At 37.2% G+C, this 14,955-nt stretch overlaps 1 protein-coding gene across 1 annotated transcript; it reads left to right on the top strand.

Moving 5' to 3' along the window:
• The first annotated feature begins 10,278 nt into the window (after nucleotides 1–10,278).
• LOC130214941 (uncharacterized) lies at nucleotides 10,279–13,203 on the top strand. Its single transcript, XM_056446819.1, has 4 exons — nucleotides 10,279–10,440; nucleotides 10,533–10,710; nucleotides 10,926–11,053; nucleotides 11,520–13,203. The coding sequence occupies exons 1-4, from the start codon at nucleotides 10,339–10,341 to the stop codon at nucleotides 11,832–11,834; spliced, it is 723 nt and encodes a 240-aa protein (XP_056302794.1). The 5' UTR covers nucleotides 10,279–10,338; the 3' UTR covers nucleotides 11,835–13,203.
• Nucleotides 13,204–14,955: the final 1,752 nt, after the last annotated feature.

A 14,955-nucleotide genomic window follows, 5' to 3' on the forward strand; every position in this document is an offset into this window, starting at 1 on the left:
TGTAACATGGTGACATTTTTTTCCAACCATAGAATCTTCTCTTTGTGTTATGTACTCTCTCAGTAATTCACTTACGGTAGTAGAAAGAGTGGTGATAGAAGATGCGTATTCTCCAAAACTCTCTCCATGGACTCCACTCTTTGAAATGTCCCATCACATTTTGATGCGAGTTCAGCGACAGATTAAATGAGTGAATCACTTTTCTCATCAATGTTCATTTTTATCTTTCCTTTTTTTCACAGTGGGCTCTTGGTCGGAGTGCAAAGAGATGCTGTTATTTCGTCGTCCATTTCGGCACCACTTGTTCTGCCTTTCTCCTCAGTTGCCAATTCTATAGCTTTAAAGACTACTTTATCTCTATTAATTTTTTTTACCCATCCGAGCATGACCAACACACGACATAACAAGTGATAAGTTCAGGTTCTTTCGGGATTTTTGAGTTGTTTCATGTTAATCTCTGAAAAGCCTGATGACACCACTCAAAACGTGTCCGGAACGCCATTTTTCACCCATCTGAGCATGACCTACACATGCACATTTGCTTTCAAAGTATTTTTACAGTTCAGTTTTAGCAACCTTCATGTTTACAATTGCGATTCACAGTGCCTTCACAGTGCACTTTAAAAATATTGCTATAATTTTGAACAGAGACTCATGGCAAAAACTATAGGTGACCTGTTATTTAAAACAGAATATATGTTACGTCAACAAATCCTACTTAATAATAATAATAACAATAATAATAATCGTCATAATCATTAATATTATTATTAAAGTAGGATTTTTTTCATTTCCTAATAAATAATAAATATTAAGTTTAATTTCTTAATAAATAGCCTCATTATTTATTTATTTATTTATATAATTTATATATGATATTAGAATACGTGTTAGCTTTTGTAAGTAAATTTTCTTTTTATGTTTTAGAATAGAATATGTAATGTTCTCAATAATATTTTTAAAGGAAACACTGGTCCTTTATGAGCCGTTTGCATTTATTTCAATTAATATGGAAAATGAGTGCATGTTTTTACCAAAACTAATATTGTTGTTTTTTTTTTAAATGTGTATGCGTGTAAAACAATATAATTTGCAGAAAGAAATTTTGGGGTTCTTCTCTAAAGAAGTTACTCCACCCCCTTTAGAGCATCAATATGTGCGTTAGATGTTCAGACAGGCGTTTTAAGATAAACATGCTCAGATGCTGTGAATAAATATGTAAATTGGCTTTTTTTGTATGATAATTCTTCATGAATAAACAATAAACAAGAATAACCTGTAATATGTCTCGTATTCAGTATGAAGTGACACTTTACACTACTTGTTACTTTAATTTCCTAAACAGTAATTTTGGTAAGTATCGGATCGGTATCGCCGATACTCGCCTTCATTTTACTTGATACTTGATGGAAAGATAACTGAGGGAGAGGAGTTATTTCTGTAGAAGGATTTTTCATAACCATACCTCGAGAAATAGCTGGGTGGTGAGGACTGTCACCGCACACACACATACACACACTGATCTGACAGCCTTCAAAGCAGCACGGGGGAGAGGTGTGCCACAGTGCCGGTCACTGAATCCAGCATAGGGGCTCAACTCGCCGCACATTCTGTCTTTATATTATGCTCTGTGCTTGTCATAAAATCATCTGTGCTCAGTGATCAGGTGTTGAAGCACCCATATATATATATGTATATATATTGTAGGACTCAAATGGTCCATTGCATGTTCAAAAATTGACGGAGATCTGAGTTGAAAATTAAGAAGTTTTATTTTGAATGCAAGAAGTTAGAGAGTACAAGTTCTGCACAGGAGAGATGTAACCTCAGTTCAGCTCTGATTTTTTTTAGGCTCTCCTTCATGCTTTTATACTGTCTTTCCCACATTATCTAATCCCAAGTCTCTTTGATTTATATGGTGTCGCCTTGACAGTTTGACCATTCAATGACCAGACGTTCCTCTTTCTGGTATCTGTGTATCTTCTCTTGACAGTTGACCTTGCAGATGTTTCAGAGCACGTACACACAGCTCATACATTCTGTCATCCTCAAAACTATCTGCACTTTTATACACCCATACCCAATAACAGAATGTACTGTTCTCAGCAACCTTCAGCAATAATATAGCAGTTAATTCCTCAAAAAAGAAACCCTTTATGTCTGTATTTATTAGCAAATGTTAACAAAGCCTAACAATAAAAAATGCTATCCTTCAATCCCTCTCTTGGCCTCTGAAAAGAGGCCACATTACTTTAATAAACACTTAAAAAATCTCAGAATTCTTGGTCCAATATGTCCAGATGAGCTTGGGTCGAAAACCTCGGTGAGGAAAGACACCCAAGCGGCCCCCTAGTTGGCTTATGGGCAGCCACCATATGTTCACCTGACACATCATATCAGACCTTTAAGAAAAATAAAAGCAATAAACACAATCATAACAGTCAAACAATGATGGTCCCTATAAATTCCCTATAAACCAGTGTGCTCAGGCTGGACTGGGCCGAAAACCCCTATGGGGAAAGTCACCCAGTCGGTCCCCTAATTGACGTTTGGGCAACCACAACATGTCAGCTGAGTCAATCACACTGAAATTATCTAGACTACAAACATTTCAGTAATCAAAATTTAAATCTTAACACATTTTCAAACAGCAAATTTCTCAAACATCAATATCTAAAAAACACATAACTTGTGATGAATCAGCATCTGCAAAGAAGCACAGATTGTTACCTGATTGTCGTTGATACAAAACCCCATGCGCGCTTGTGATTGTTTCTGACACGTCTAATTGAAATGGCACTTTATAGTCTGGAGTACATAAGTTACTACAGTGAGCCAATTCTGCTTTTATTTTCTGGAATGCTTCCTCAGCCTCCATTGTCCAATCCAATTTTGTCATCAAGTTTCTCATACCACATTGTTTAACCATGCACCTAAGAGGACTAGTCAGAGCCACATATTGTGGGACGAAATGTCTACTAAACCCTGTTAGACCTAGGAAAGAAAGCATGTCTTTCACAGTGAGTGGCTTTGGGTATGTTAGTATGTCCTTTTTATGTGTTGGTGATACCCCCTTTCCACTTACTCCTACCACTCTTCCTAAAAAGGTAGCCGTTTGTCTACAAACCTGTAACTTGTCTCTGCTGACTTTCAACCCTGCCTCCCACAGTCTTCTCAAGACAGTCTCAGTGGCCTTTAAACATGACTCGGGCGAAGGTGCAGCTATCAAGATATCATCAACATACATCACTGTCACCACTCCCTCTGGTAACTGACAGTCCTGTAATTGTTGTTTCAAAACCTGATTAAAAATGCCCGGGCTCAAGATGAACCCTTGTGGCAGTCTTTTGTAAGAATATTGGGTTCCTTGAAAAGTGAAGGCCAAATAATCTTTACATTTATCTGAAATTGGTATGCAGAAAAATGCATTTGCCATGTCTATGCAGGAAAACCATTGGTGCGATACGTTTACCATGGAAAGGGCAGTGTATGGGTTAGGGACAGCAACTATTGGGGTAGTAACTCTACTGTTAATTTCTCTGAGGTCATGTACCATCCTATACTTGCCTCCCTGTTTAGGGACTGGAAATATAGGTGTGTTCCATTGTGACTGGTGGGGAGTCAAAACTCCAGAACTAAGTAGGCTCTCAATCATTGGCTTGATGCCAGCTACGGCTTCAGGCCTGTTTCTGTACTGTGGGACCCATGCTGGTGAGCCATCAGAGATGTCAAAAGTGACAGGTGTTATGTCACAGTATCCCACATCAGTTGGTCCTGTTGACCATAATTCTTGTGGCATAGAATTAATCAATTCCTCTGCCCCCTCCCCATCAGATTTATCTCTGCCATGACACCTGGAAATCCATTTGTGTTCCAGAATGCCCAGGTCAAGGGTTTCCCTCACTACTCTGTAACTATCTGCTGATGGGGAGTAATACAACTGTGTGTTGTCAGTGGGCTCCCAGTCAGTGACCGTTAGTCGTCTCTTTGTCATTGAGCCTAGCTCCCTAGCCTCATGTGTTGGGTGCAATGCCAGTGATATGTGTGGGGCAGCAGTCTGTCTCATTTTGTACTATGTTTCTTGTTCCTCTGTTAAGCAGATTGGAGCCACCACACCTTCCTTCCCTATCAACAGACGTGTGCTTTTTAAGCTCCACTGCGATCCTTCAATATCTATGAAGGCCTCCTGATACACGTGATCTTCCTGCCTGTCATAAAATAGTGTGAAGTGTAAATCATCAGGAGGTGGATTGAAAATGTCTAGTGTGTATATCCACGCTTTCCATTCTTGGAACAGTGAATAGGCTCCTGTTTGTGATGGGGACAGCAAGGCCCAGTAAATGTCTACACAACTGTCTGGGGTTGGTGAAGGTGCAAGCAACCACTGATTGTGTTCCATGTCACCTTGTAGTGAACAGTTAACTGTCTGTCCCGTAGGAAATGAAACAATAACTCCTTCAGGGGTACAAAGTATACTGGCTCCAGCTTTTATTAATAAGTCTCTACCCAGTAGGGCAACAGGTGAATTGGTTGAGTAGAGGAAAGAGTGTGTTAGCTGTTGTCCTGCAATAGTAACAGGAAGTGGTTTTGTCAGTGGCCATCGTTCAGTATCCCCAGAAAAACCCATGACTTCTACATGTTTTGATGATAATTGTCGTCTACCTACACCGTCAGTGACAGTGGAATAGGTGGCTCCTGTGTCCACCAAGGCCTCCATATCATTATTATTAACAGTGATTGTCAAGAGAGGCTCGGCCATAGCCCTCTCTTCGGCTCTCTGTGGGGACCTTCATGCATAGTAACCATCCTCTGTTCCATCCCACTGTTGAGTCAGTGGTTGTTGGAAACTAGGCTGGTTTGGTGGTACTGGTCTACCACCCCACCCTCCTCTCTGAGGCTGACCCCTACCCCTTTGTATTCCCCGTCTCCTGTTCTGATATTGAGGAGGCCGCCCCCCTTGTCCACTGTGGCAGTTCCTGGCCATGTGCCCAGGGTGTCCACACAGGTAACAATTAACACTGGAGCATGTGTTAGCCCAGTGTCCAGTGCCTCCACATTTGATACATGTGTCAGGTCTGGTCATTCCCCGACCCCTAACTCCTCCCCTCCCCCTGTTCCATTGTGGTTGACTATTAGTATAAGGGTATTGAGGGCTGCCCTCGTAATTACCCTCATTCGTTTGCGGAGGGGGCTGGGTCGCCTGGTCTGTCATCTGTTTTGAGCCTTTACCCTTTGCTGTCTTTTCTTTCTCCAATTGTAACTTTAACAGTTCTTTTTGCAATTTTAGGAGTTCACCCCCCTCTTTGTCTGCTCTGTCGACTGCTTTGTCTATGAAGTGTACTGCATACCTTTTCCATTTAGTATCGTCACTGCCTGGTACCTCGGGAGATTGTTCCATGGCTTGGGTCACACCAGCTTGAGATCCCTGTAGTACAGCAGCCCTTAAAATTCTATTTGTCACAGGGTTAGACATTGGGTTCTCATCACATGCCTCTTCCCATTCTTGTCAGCCTCTATGTATATAGGCTGCACCATTTTCCCCATCCTTGTGTTTAAATTTCAAATTCTCAAACATGGTATCGGGGGTGGGAAACTTGTCCCTTATAGCCTGACACAGAGGTGACTGACCCCCTCCTTGCACCAATGGGGCACTGTTTCCCAAACTTGTGGTGCCAGCCATGCATTCTACGTCTACAATCTGGTGGCCTGATAGTACTCTACTCATTATTTGTCTTAGGTCTCCCACTGACAGAACCTGGCCATGAGACAGGGCAAATAACTTATTCACCCATCTACCACCACCCTCTGTTATGGCCGGTAGTTTTTTTACTACACAGCAAATTGTGAGGTGTTGAATTTCTGGTGTAAGCTCATGTAGTGTTTTAGTGTTAAAATCTAAGTGTACATATACTGTTTTTAACGCTGATGTGGGTTAAATTGTGACTTTAACAGTGTGCATTATTGGTGTTGCCTTTCCATACTCCTCATCGGTGTTAATTGCACATACGGGAACTTGAGGTGACTGAGTCAATACAGTCCGCATTTGACGATAAACTTTTCATTAATGGCTGCTCCTGCTGGACAGTTTCCTGCTGGAAACTTGACATAAAAGCAAACGAAAGACACGCGAGTCGGAATTTTTACATTTAAGAATTAAGAAGCCGGTTTAGCAACTTTAAAATCCGGGATTGTGGGACTATACCCGTGAATCATTACAGCATTAGCCACACAAAGCCATCAGGTGTTGAGGTACGTCATTTTCCTCATTTAATTGCACAAACTGCAGTTTTTTTATTTGTAATGTTATATATATACGCCTGGGCTACTTGTTAATTACACAAATTGTCCTAAATACTTTTGTAAAACCTTAATGTCACGAATCATTTTAAATGATTTTTGGCGCGGGATTCTACACCACTTCAGTGTATATTTTACATACAGGACCCCCTCGTGAGTCATCAACACGAAGCGGAGCGGTAATGGCAGCAGCAAGTTTTCCGCTCATTTAATGCCAAAACAGGTGAGTTGTTTTGTACGTTTTATCGAAATTATAACGTAGTAATTTTATTTGAACAAAGAGAGTATTGCAGAGTAGTGTAACGTTACGCTTTCTGCCTTTAACGTTACTGCGAATGCCTCATAAAATGTCACTCATAAATTTAGTTTTAGACAGCTTTCCTATCTTTACACATGCTTAAAATCAAAATTTTTACCGTATGTTTATTCGTTTGTGCGTAAATGGTATGGGTATGTTGTTGAAACTTATTTTAAATGTGATTGAATCAACCAATGCAATCCAATTTATTATTTAACGTTGCAAATTATGTGCTATTGAGAATTTTACACATGGTACACAATATCTGTAAGTGATTCTGGTCGGGCATGTGGAGAATGAATTCGTATCCTTACATGTATACTGTTAACAGCATTTCTTTTACGTTTGCCGTCAGCTAGTGTGTATAATTTTGAAAGATTTTAAGGCGGGTTAATGTACACTGATTTAGTGTTCCTTTTTTCAAATGGAGACTCGACGCCTTGCGTGTCACGCTGGAAAAATAACGAACTATGCATGAAGCAAGTAGAATAAAAAGTTTTTCCTTTCCATTTTTGCTTGAAAACAAAATCATTAGCTTAACTTTAAGTTATACTGTTTTACATTAAGGATAGCAATTTAGTGTATGACGTCTGCTGCTGTGGTAAATGTTTTATTAATACTGCAAATGTTACTGATAATATATTCTAATATTCGTTTTATCATCTTTCTCCTGGAAAAGTCTAATGTTACTATTTACTAATATTATTTTTCATCGACGTTTGAAGGAAAAATGTACTAACCAGTCAATTTTTTTTTATATTTCGAGTTAAAATCCTGCACTAAGACCGGTTTTGTGCAAAGATTTGAATCTAATGTTTTTTGTGACTTGTCCAACTATTGCAAGAATCCACAGAATGTTAAACTCTCAATAATGTGCAAAGTTGGATGTCTACTTTTACATGTCCTAAAAGAAATGTGGTAAACCAGACTTAGAATTTTGAAGAACATTGATATTTATTTATGTAAATGTTTTTCTTTTTTTGTTTGTTAGTGTTTATTACCAAACTCTATTATAATCATATCTTTTATTTCTAACCAGATGATCAACAGAATGCTGTTTAAAGTACAGTATCAAGCTCGTAAGAGATACATGAAGCTTCCTGTATTGGCATATGATGCTCTTATAAGGGAAGGTAAGTTTTCATACAATTTTTTTTTGATACCTGCCATTTTTTTTTGTTTTTTGGCTAATGTCTCTATATATTAGTTTAGCCTAAAACACGTTTAGAAACAGATATCATGAAACAACTGATGGAAAATTGTAATTTATTTAAATATTTGTTTTTCTATTCACCTAATTATATTATTTATTTTATGCCATTTTGTGTAGTCAAGGAGAAATTTGGTATATCTCCAGATCATACACTCTCAGAAATAATGGTACACGATCTGTCACTGGGGTGGTACCTTTTCACATTTGTACCCAAAAGGTCCATATTAATACCTCAAGGGTACATATTAGTACCTAAATATTTTAAGAGGAACACTTTTGAACTTTTTAGGTACTAATATGTACCCTTGAGGTATTAATATGGACCTTTGAGGTACAAACTTGAACCTTTCGCAAAGATACCACCCCAGTGACAGATCGTGTACCATTATTTCTGAGAGTGTACCATTTATTTGGCAGACGAGACCGGAACTGAAGTGGATGAAGATGTTTTTGCTGATATTATGGAACAAAAGCCTGACACACTTTGGACAATTGTTGATTCTATGGCTACAGAAGGTTTGCAAGGCTGCAAATGCAAATATATGTGTTTTAAATAGTTATGTATTTGTAACATTTCATTTTCTTGTTAGATTCTACTGCCCCACCAACCTTTCAATTTTCAAGTGAAATGAAAACGGTGTCACCAAGACAGCAGACAGCTGTGTTTCTGTTCTCTCAACAAAAAGACCTCGAACTGACGACCAATTTACTGAGGCCAAGGAGGTAGATTACATGATTAAAACCTATATAAATGTTGCTTTATGAAATTATTTGATCAATTTATCTTTGTTTTTAAGCTTGTAAAAGATGTTTTGGGGAAAAAAAGTGCAGGGGAGAAGATTTTTCAGGAGTACAGAGCAACTGGGAAAATCACAGATTCTACAAGGCAAATTCTTGTGAATGCTGTAGTTGGAGACATGATTGAAAAACATGGGTAAAGTATATAAATATAAGCTGTTTTTACAATGCATTGTCATCCCAATTAAAGGGATAGTTCACCCAAAACTGAAAATTTTGTCATCATTTACTCACCATTTACTTGTTTTTTTTCTTTCTGCTGAACACAAAAGAAGATATTTGAATAATGTTGTAAACATGTAACCATTTTCCCACTGATGGGTTGCAGCTAGAAGGGCATCCGCTGCGTAAAACATAAGCTGGATAATTTGGTGGTTCATTCCGCTGTGGCGACCCCAGATTAATAAAGGGACTAAGCCGAAAAGAAAATGAATGAATAAACATGTAACCATTGATTGTGCTAAGGAAATCAATGGTTACAGAGTTCTAAAAGAATTTATTAAAACCACTAATTTGTGTTCACTAGAAAAAATAAACTCAATGGTTTCAAAGAACTTGAGGATGATTAAATAGAGGAAATCTAAATTTTGGGGGACCCATCCCTTTTTAACAGACTTGAACATTCAAATCAAAATCTTTGAACTGTCTAGAAACTTGAGTCCAATTTTGCATATTAAAGGGACATTTAAACTAAAACTGAAAATTTACTCGCTATTTGCTCACCCTTAAGTAGTTTCAGACCCTTATGGCTTTCTTTATTCAGTTGAACACAAAATAAGATATTTTGAAGAAAGCTGAAAACTTGTAACCATTGACTTTGTTAGTAGCAGATGCAAATACTATGGAAGTGAATGGTTACAGGTTTTCAACTTTCTTCAAATTATCTTTTTGTGTTCATAAAAAAAGTCTAGCAGGTTCGATAGAAGTAAAGTCTGGGTAAATGATTGTTAATATGTGGGGTATAAATGAAAATCGGTTGTACAAAGTGTGTTACCTTGTACAGCAAAACTGTTGCATCACTTCACTTCCTCATCATGGGATAGTAAAGTGTGCATATGTGCATTTCAGAATCTTTGTGACGGTAATTTACCTAAATACTTCTCACTCAGTGTCCTATTAATACTTTGTTTTTGGAAATGGTACTCTGCTTACATACTGTTTACATATGGTAGTATGTGTACTATGTGAGTTTGTACACAGCATAAGTCTGTATTGCTTGTTAAAGATTAAACTCTGCAGAAGCAGCACCCATGTTCTAGTTATTTGTTTTAATAAAGTACACAGTTTACTACATATTACACACTAAATTTTATTTATCTTCTTAGGAACATTCCACCAAAAGAAATACGAATTAAATATGCTGTTGGAATAGTGACTCTGTTCCCCTCCCTTAAAGATCCCTACTCCAAAAGAGGCTATGTGAGTTGTTGTTTATTTTCCCTAAAAAAATAAATAGTGTCTTTTTAATTTAACTAAAACATCTTGTTTTTTTATTGCAGGAACATTTTATGATCCAGAAGGTAACTCTGGATACATAGCCTGGAGACTGAAAACGGTTCAGCGCAACAGTCAAGTCAGTTGGACCAGCATTCCACAAGGCATCTCTGAGAGGAGGGGCCCTGTCACTGAAAGAGCGTTTTTGACAACGGAGATACAGCTGGAGGGAGATAGCTGCCAGGAAGCCATTTCATTTCTAAAACACTGTTCTGATCTGGAGCAAGTGGCTGCAAAGATGAAATCTACTTTCCAGTATCGCCAGGAACTGATCCGCAATCCTGAAAAGTCGTCATCTGTTTTCAATATATTCCCTAGGTTTCTTGACACAAAAGGCCTGGTATGTGCTGCACCAACTGATGGTGGTTTAAAATGGATTTTAATCTGCTGATGTGACATGACATTTCCGTTTTAATCTATATAAAACATTAGGTGCTTCAAGACTTTGAGTTGCTGTTTGGAGTAGAGACTTCAGCAAAGCTTCTGGAGAAGTGGGGATCTTCTCTTAAACACAAAGTAATTGGAGAAGCCAAAAACCTGACCCAGTCATTTCATCTGAGTCGTCTGATCGAGTCTGCAGAGCAATGTGAAAGCAGTCAAGAAGTTACAGGTAGTTATTTATATATCGCAATAATTGTGTGTTTCTTTTATGGCTTTTAGGCTTTATTATAAGTAATTTTAAGTCATACACATAGATTATCTTGATTTAATTCATGTAGATTGAAACAATTATGGGCCATGGTGTTTTCTGAAAGGATGTGATTAATCATATGCATTTGTTTTAAAAATAATGGGCCATAATGTTTTCCTTTTCTTGACTTTTAGAGTGGGACAGTGACATGTCTTCACTGTTGTTGCTTCTCTATCTCCTTCCACCACCTTCAAGTGGAAAGAAGAATATTGTAAAGATCAGTGTCCAAGAAGCATTAAACCACATAGTAAGGTTCCACAAGGTATGCTTTGTGTTTGGGTCGGACTAATTAGTGTTCCAAATGTTCTAAGATGCAAGTTAACAATGGATATTAACTTAAATAGTGGTAAATGATTGCAAAAAAAACTGCAGTAACTATTACATGACACAAATTTTTGCAAAATGTTTAATTTAATAAACTAGGCACATTTTGCAATGACTAGTGCTGCACTGACCATGAATTTTCATGAACCATATGATTTGCTTTTTTTTTTTTTAAATAGCATAAAATAGTCTTGCATAACAATAATGTTGTTTATCACAATATATTGTACAACAAAAATTTGAATTTGTGACAGGCCTACTGTACACACTTTGTGGCTGAATTCAAACATTTATTTTGCAGACGTGTTTGGAGCAAATTTACGGTTGATCTGTAATTCTTATATGTACATCATACCCTCTTTTGTAAAATACTGAAATTTTTGTTTTACTTTTTTTTTTTTCAGTCCTGTTGCAGTTTCGATGACGTGCTGAGGGCAGGACAGACAACACAGCCGTACATCTTGGCAGTCGGAACTTTGAAGAATTGCATCCATGACTATTACATCATCATGGATGGACAACTCATTCCCTGCAAGGTGATGTCCTCTCTGGCTGCTTTTGATGAGCTTTTCAAAGCACATTATGTGTTCGGCATTTCATATGATGCTGCTTTACACAGTATGTACACGTTTCTTCAAACAACGGTTTACAACATTGATGTTGGTATCACTCATGAAAGCCCTCGAGTCAGGGATCTTCGAGCCAAGATTCTAAATTAGGACACTACTGCAGAGCTTAAAAATGTTTAGGTGCTTTGTTTGCAAGTTGACTTGCAGTACAGTCAATGAGCTAATACGCCATCTAAAACTTTCAAATGCTTTTTATCCTGGCAGAAGATTACAGTTGGTATGCAATCAGGATGATTGTTGTCTAAGATTTGTTTCATATTCAGGGTTTAGAAAACATTTTCAACGTAGGCACAACAGTGAGCTCTCTGACATGTCTTTATTTGAACCCTCCCCTGCTCCTTCTGTTGAAAGTGACCAGCATCTGTAACACAACCTTCCAACTTAGTTTCAGGAAATCCAGGAACATCTTCAAACACTGATGAGAGAAAGTTGAGAACCCAAGAAATGTGTGCATCAGTTATTGCAAAATTACAGAGTAGCGGAGTAGCCTCCAACGTAATTACATCAGTGGCTGAAAATATGGAAGAGCTTGTGAGTGAATTGCATTCAAACATCAGAGAGGATATTGTTCAGTTGGTATCTGATGATCACAGGTCAGATGTTGAAGAGTATTTTGACCATCTTGACAACCCATTCTCTAATTTTACAACTGAGACAAAATGGAAAAAGTATTTCTTTGAGAACTGGGGTGTTGTAGAACCTATTGAAATACCCTTAGGAGTGAGATATGACAGTAGACGCAATAGAACTACAGGCACATATGATCAGGTTCCAATTACTGATGAATTTGTATATGTTCCTTTATTGCAGACTTTGAAATTTATGTTCAAAAATGTAGAAATTCAAAAGCATTTTGTCCAGCCAAGTGAGAATGGAGAAATATTAAGAGACTTCTGTGATGGTAGCTATTTTAAAGAACATCCTCTTTTTTCCAAAGAACAAAATTCTCTTCAGATACAACTCTTCTATGATGACTTTGAAACTTCGAATCCCCTTGGTTCTAAGCATGGAATCCATAAGATTGGAAGTATTTATTTTGTTTTGAGAAACCTGTCATCAGAGATAAACTCTGCTTTAATGAATATTCATCTTCTGGCACTTTTTCACACACAAGATGTAAAGCGATATGACTTTAATGCCATTTTGGATCCAATTGTGCGTGACTTTAAAATTCTTGAGACATCTGGAATTACATTGCCGATCTCAGAGGATCCTGTCCATGGAACTATAGCTCAAGTAACTGGAGATAATTTGGGAATGCACACACTTTTTGGATTTGTAGAATCTTTTAACTCCAATTATTTTTGTCGTTTTTGTTTGATTGACAAATGTGCTTCACAGAACATTTTCTCTGATGACCACCCAGACATAATATTGCGTGACAGACTTCTACATGCTCAACATTGTCAAAGCCTCTTTTCAGATGCTGGTCCACAATCATCCTTTGATGTGTAAAAAACATGTTTGCTGAATGAGCTACAGTATTTTAATATTTTGGACAATTTTGCATTCGATATAATGCATGATATATTAGAAGGTGTAGGACAGTTAGAAATGTAATTGCTTTTTAACCATCTATCACACAGCAGCATTATATCTTCACAATCTGCAAGCAATAGAATTTACTCATTTAACTATGGCTTTGTTGAACGTAAGAACAGACCAACCATGATTAATTTTGAACAAGCTGGGAATGGTTTGGGTCTCAATGCTATTCAGACATTTTGCCTTATTAGAAATCTGCCTTTAATTTTTGGAGATCTGGTTGAAGTTGGAGATAAACACTGGAGTTTGCTACTGCTTTTACTTCAGATAATAAATATTGTGTTTTCTCCAGTCATCTCAGAGGGCATGACTATTTATTTAAAGCATCTGATTTGTAAACACCACACACTGTTTAAAGAACTTTACCCAAGAAATCTCATTCCTAAGCACCACTTCATGACCCATTATTCCAGATGCATCAGGAAGATAGGCCCGCTGGTTCATGTGTGGGGAATGCGTTATGAGGCGAAACATCGCTTTTTCAAAAGAAGTGTGAAGAATTTCAAAAATATTACCAAATCTTTAGCGCTAAAACACCAGATGTGTATTGCATACCACTGGGAATCTCAGCCATTTAAGAATATTGACTGTGGGCCTGCAACAAGCGTTCAGCTTTGTGACCTGGTTGACTGTGAATTCATTGCAGAAAGAATGCAAATTGACAATGAAAGTAATGTAGATCATCTTTCTTGGATTACTTGTTTTGGAACTGAGTATCAGTCAGGCCTTTTTGTTTGTTCAGATTTAAGAGATGACATTCCTGTATTCAGTAAAATTACTAATATTATTGCATTTGACAGTCAGTATTTTTTGCTGACATGTGAATTTGAAACTGTATGCTTTGTTGAACATCTTCACTCCTTTAAGGTTAAGGAGGAGCTTTGTAGAAAAGTTTCCCTTTTGAATGTTGAAACCTTGCGTTTTTTTTTAGGCCATTCGACCTTCAGATAAGTTATGGATTGGAGGAAAAAGACTTTTATATAGTTCCTGTACACGTTTTCATATGAACCACTTTAGTTCAGTGATGGTACATTGCTGAGGCTTTCCTGTATGTTTAGATTTGAAAGATGCTATTTCTGTGCTCAGTAAAACGTCTGATATTGTTTGATGGACAGCGTTTTTTGCTTGCTTATGAAATTGAAAGTGTGCTTTTGTTGAACATTAATTTCAAGGAAATCCCCCTTTTTGAATGATTTTTGCTGTGGTTTTAATCCATGTGTTTTTTTAAACAACTGTATGCAAAAATTACTTTTATATTTTTACAAAGCATTTTGGTTCAGGAATGGGGCTTTAGCTCACGTTGTCTTGTTTAGGTTTGGCAGTGACAAGTAAAATATTAAACATTTCCACTGCATTTTTTTCAATGTGACAAATGTTTGTCTAAAAAATGACATTAATGACAAATTAAAGTTTTCAGGTATGAAATGCATATTCTGTGAAGTGATTTAATGTTGCCTGTGCTGTGTATTTTAAAGAAAATAAATTCTGTTTGTAACTTTCTCCATGATTGCTTAATTTATTTTATTTAAGGCTTTAACAGAATAATTTATTTACATTTTGTTATTATTCCAGGGTGTTAAAAATTTTAAATATACACTTATCTTTATGAGTTTCATGTTTGGAAAATGTTAACTTTTACTCATGTTAGTTCAAAGAAAAATAGAAT

This window comes from Danio aesculapii, chromosome 21 (assembly GCF_903798145.1).
Source record: "Danio aesculapii chromosome 21, fDanAes4.1, whole genome shotgun sequence".
NCBI classification, from domain to species: Eukaryota; Metazoa; Chordata; class Actinopteri; order Cypriniformes; family Danionidae; genus Danio; species Danio aesculapii.

Coding starts and splice junctions, on each gene's coding strand:
- LOC130214941 (XM_056446819.1), top strand. CDS start 10,339: ATGAAATCTACTTTCCAGTATCGCCAGGAACTGATCCGCAATCCTGAA. Junction 10,441..10,532: donor TTCTTGACACAAAAGGCCTG/GTATGTGCTGCA, acceptor ATAAAACATTAG/GTGCTTCAAGACTTTGAGTT. Junction 11,054..11,519: donor ACATAGTAAGGTTCCACAAG/GTATGCTTTGTG, acceptor TTTTTTTTTCAG/TCCTGTTGCAGTTTCGATGA.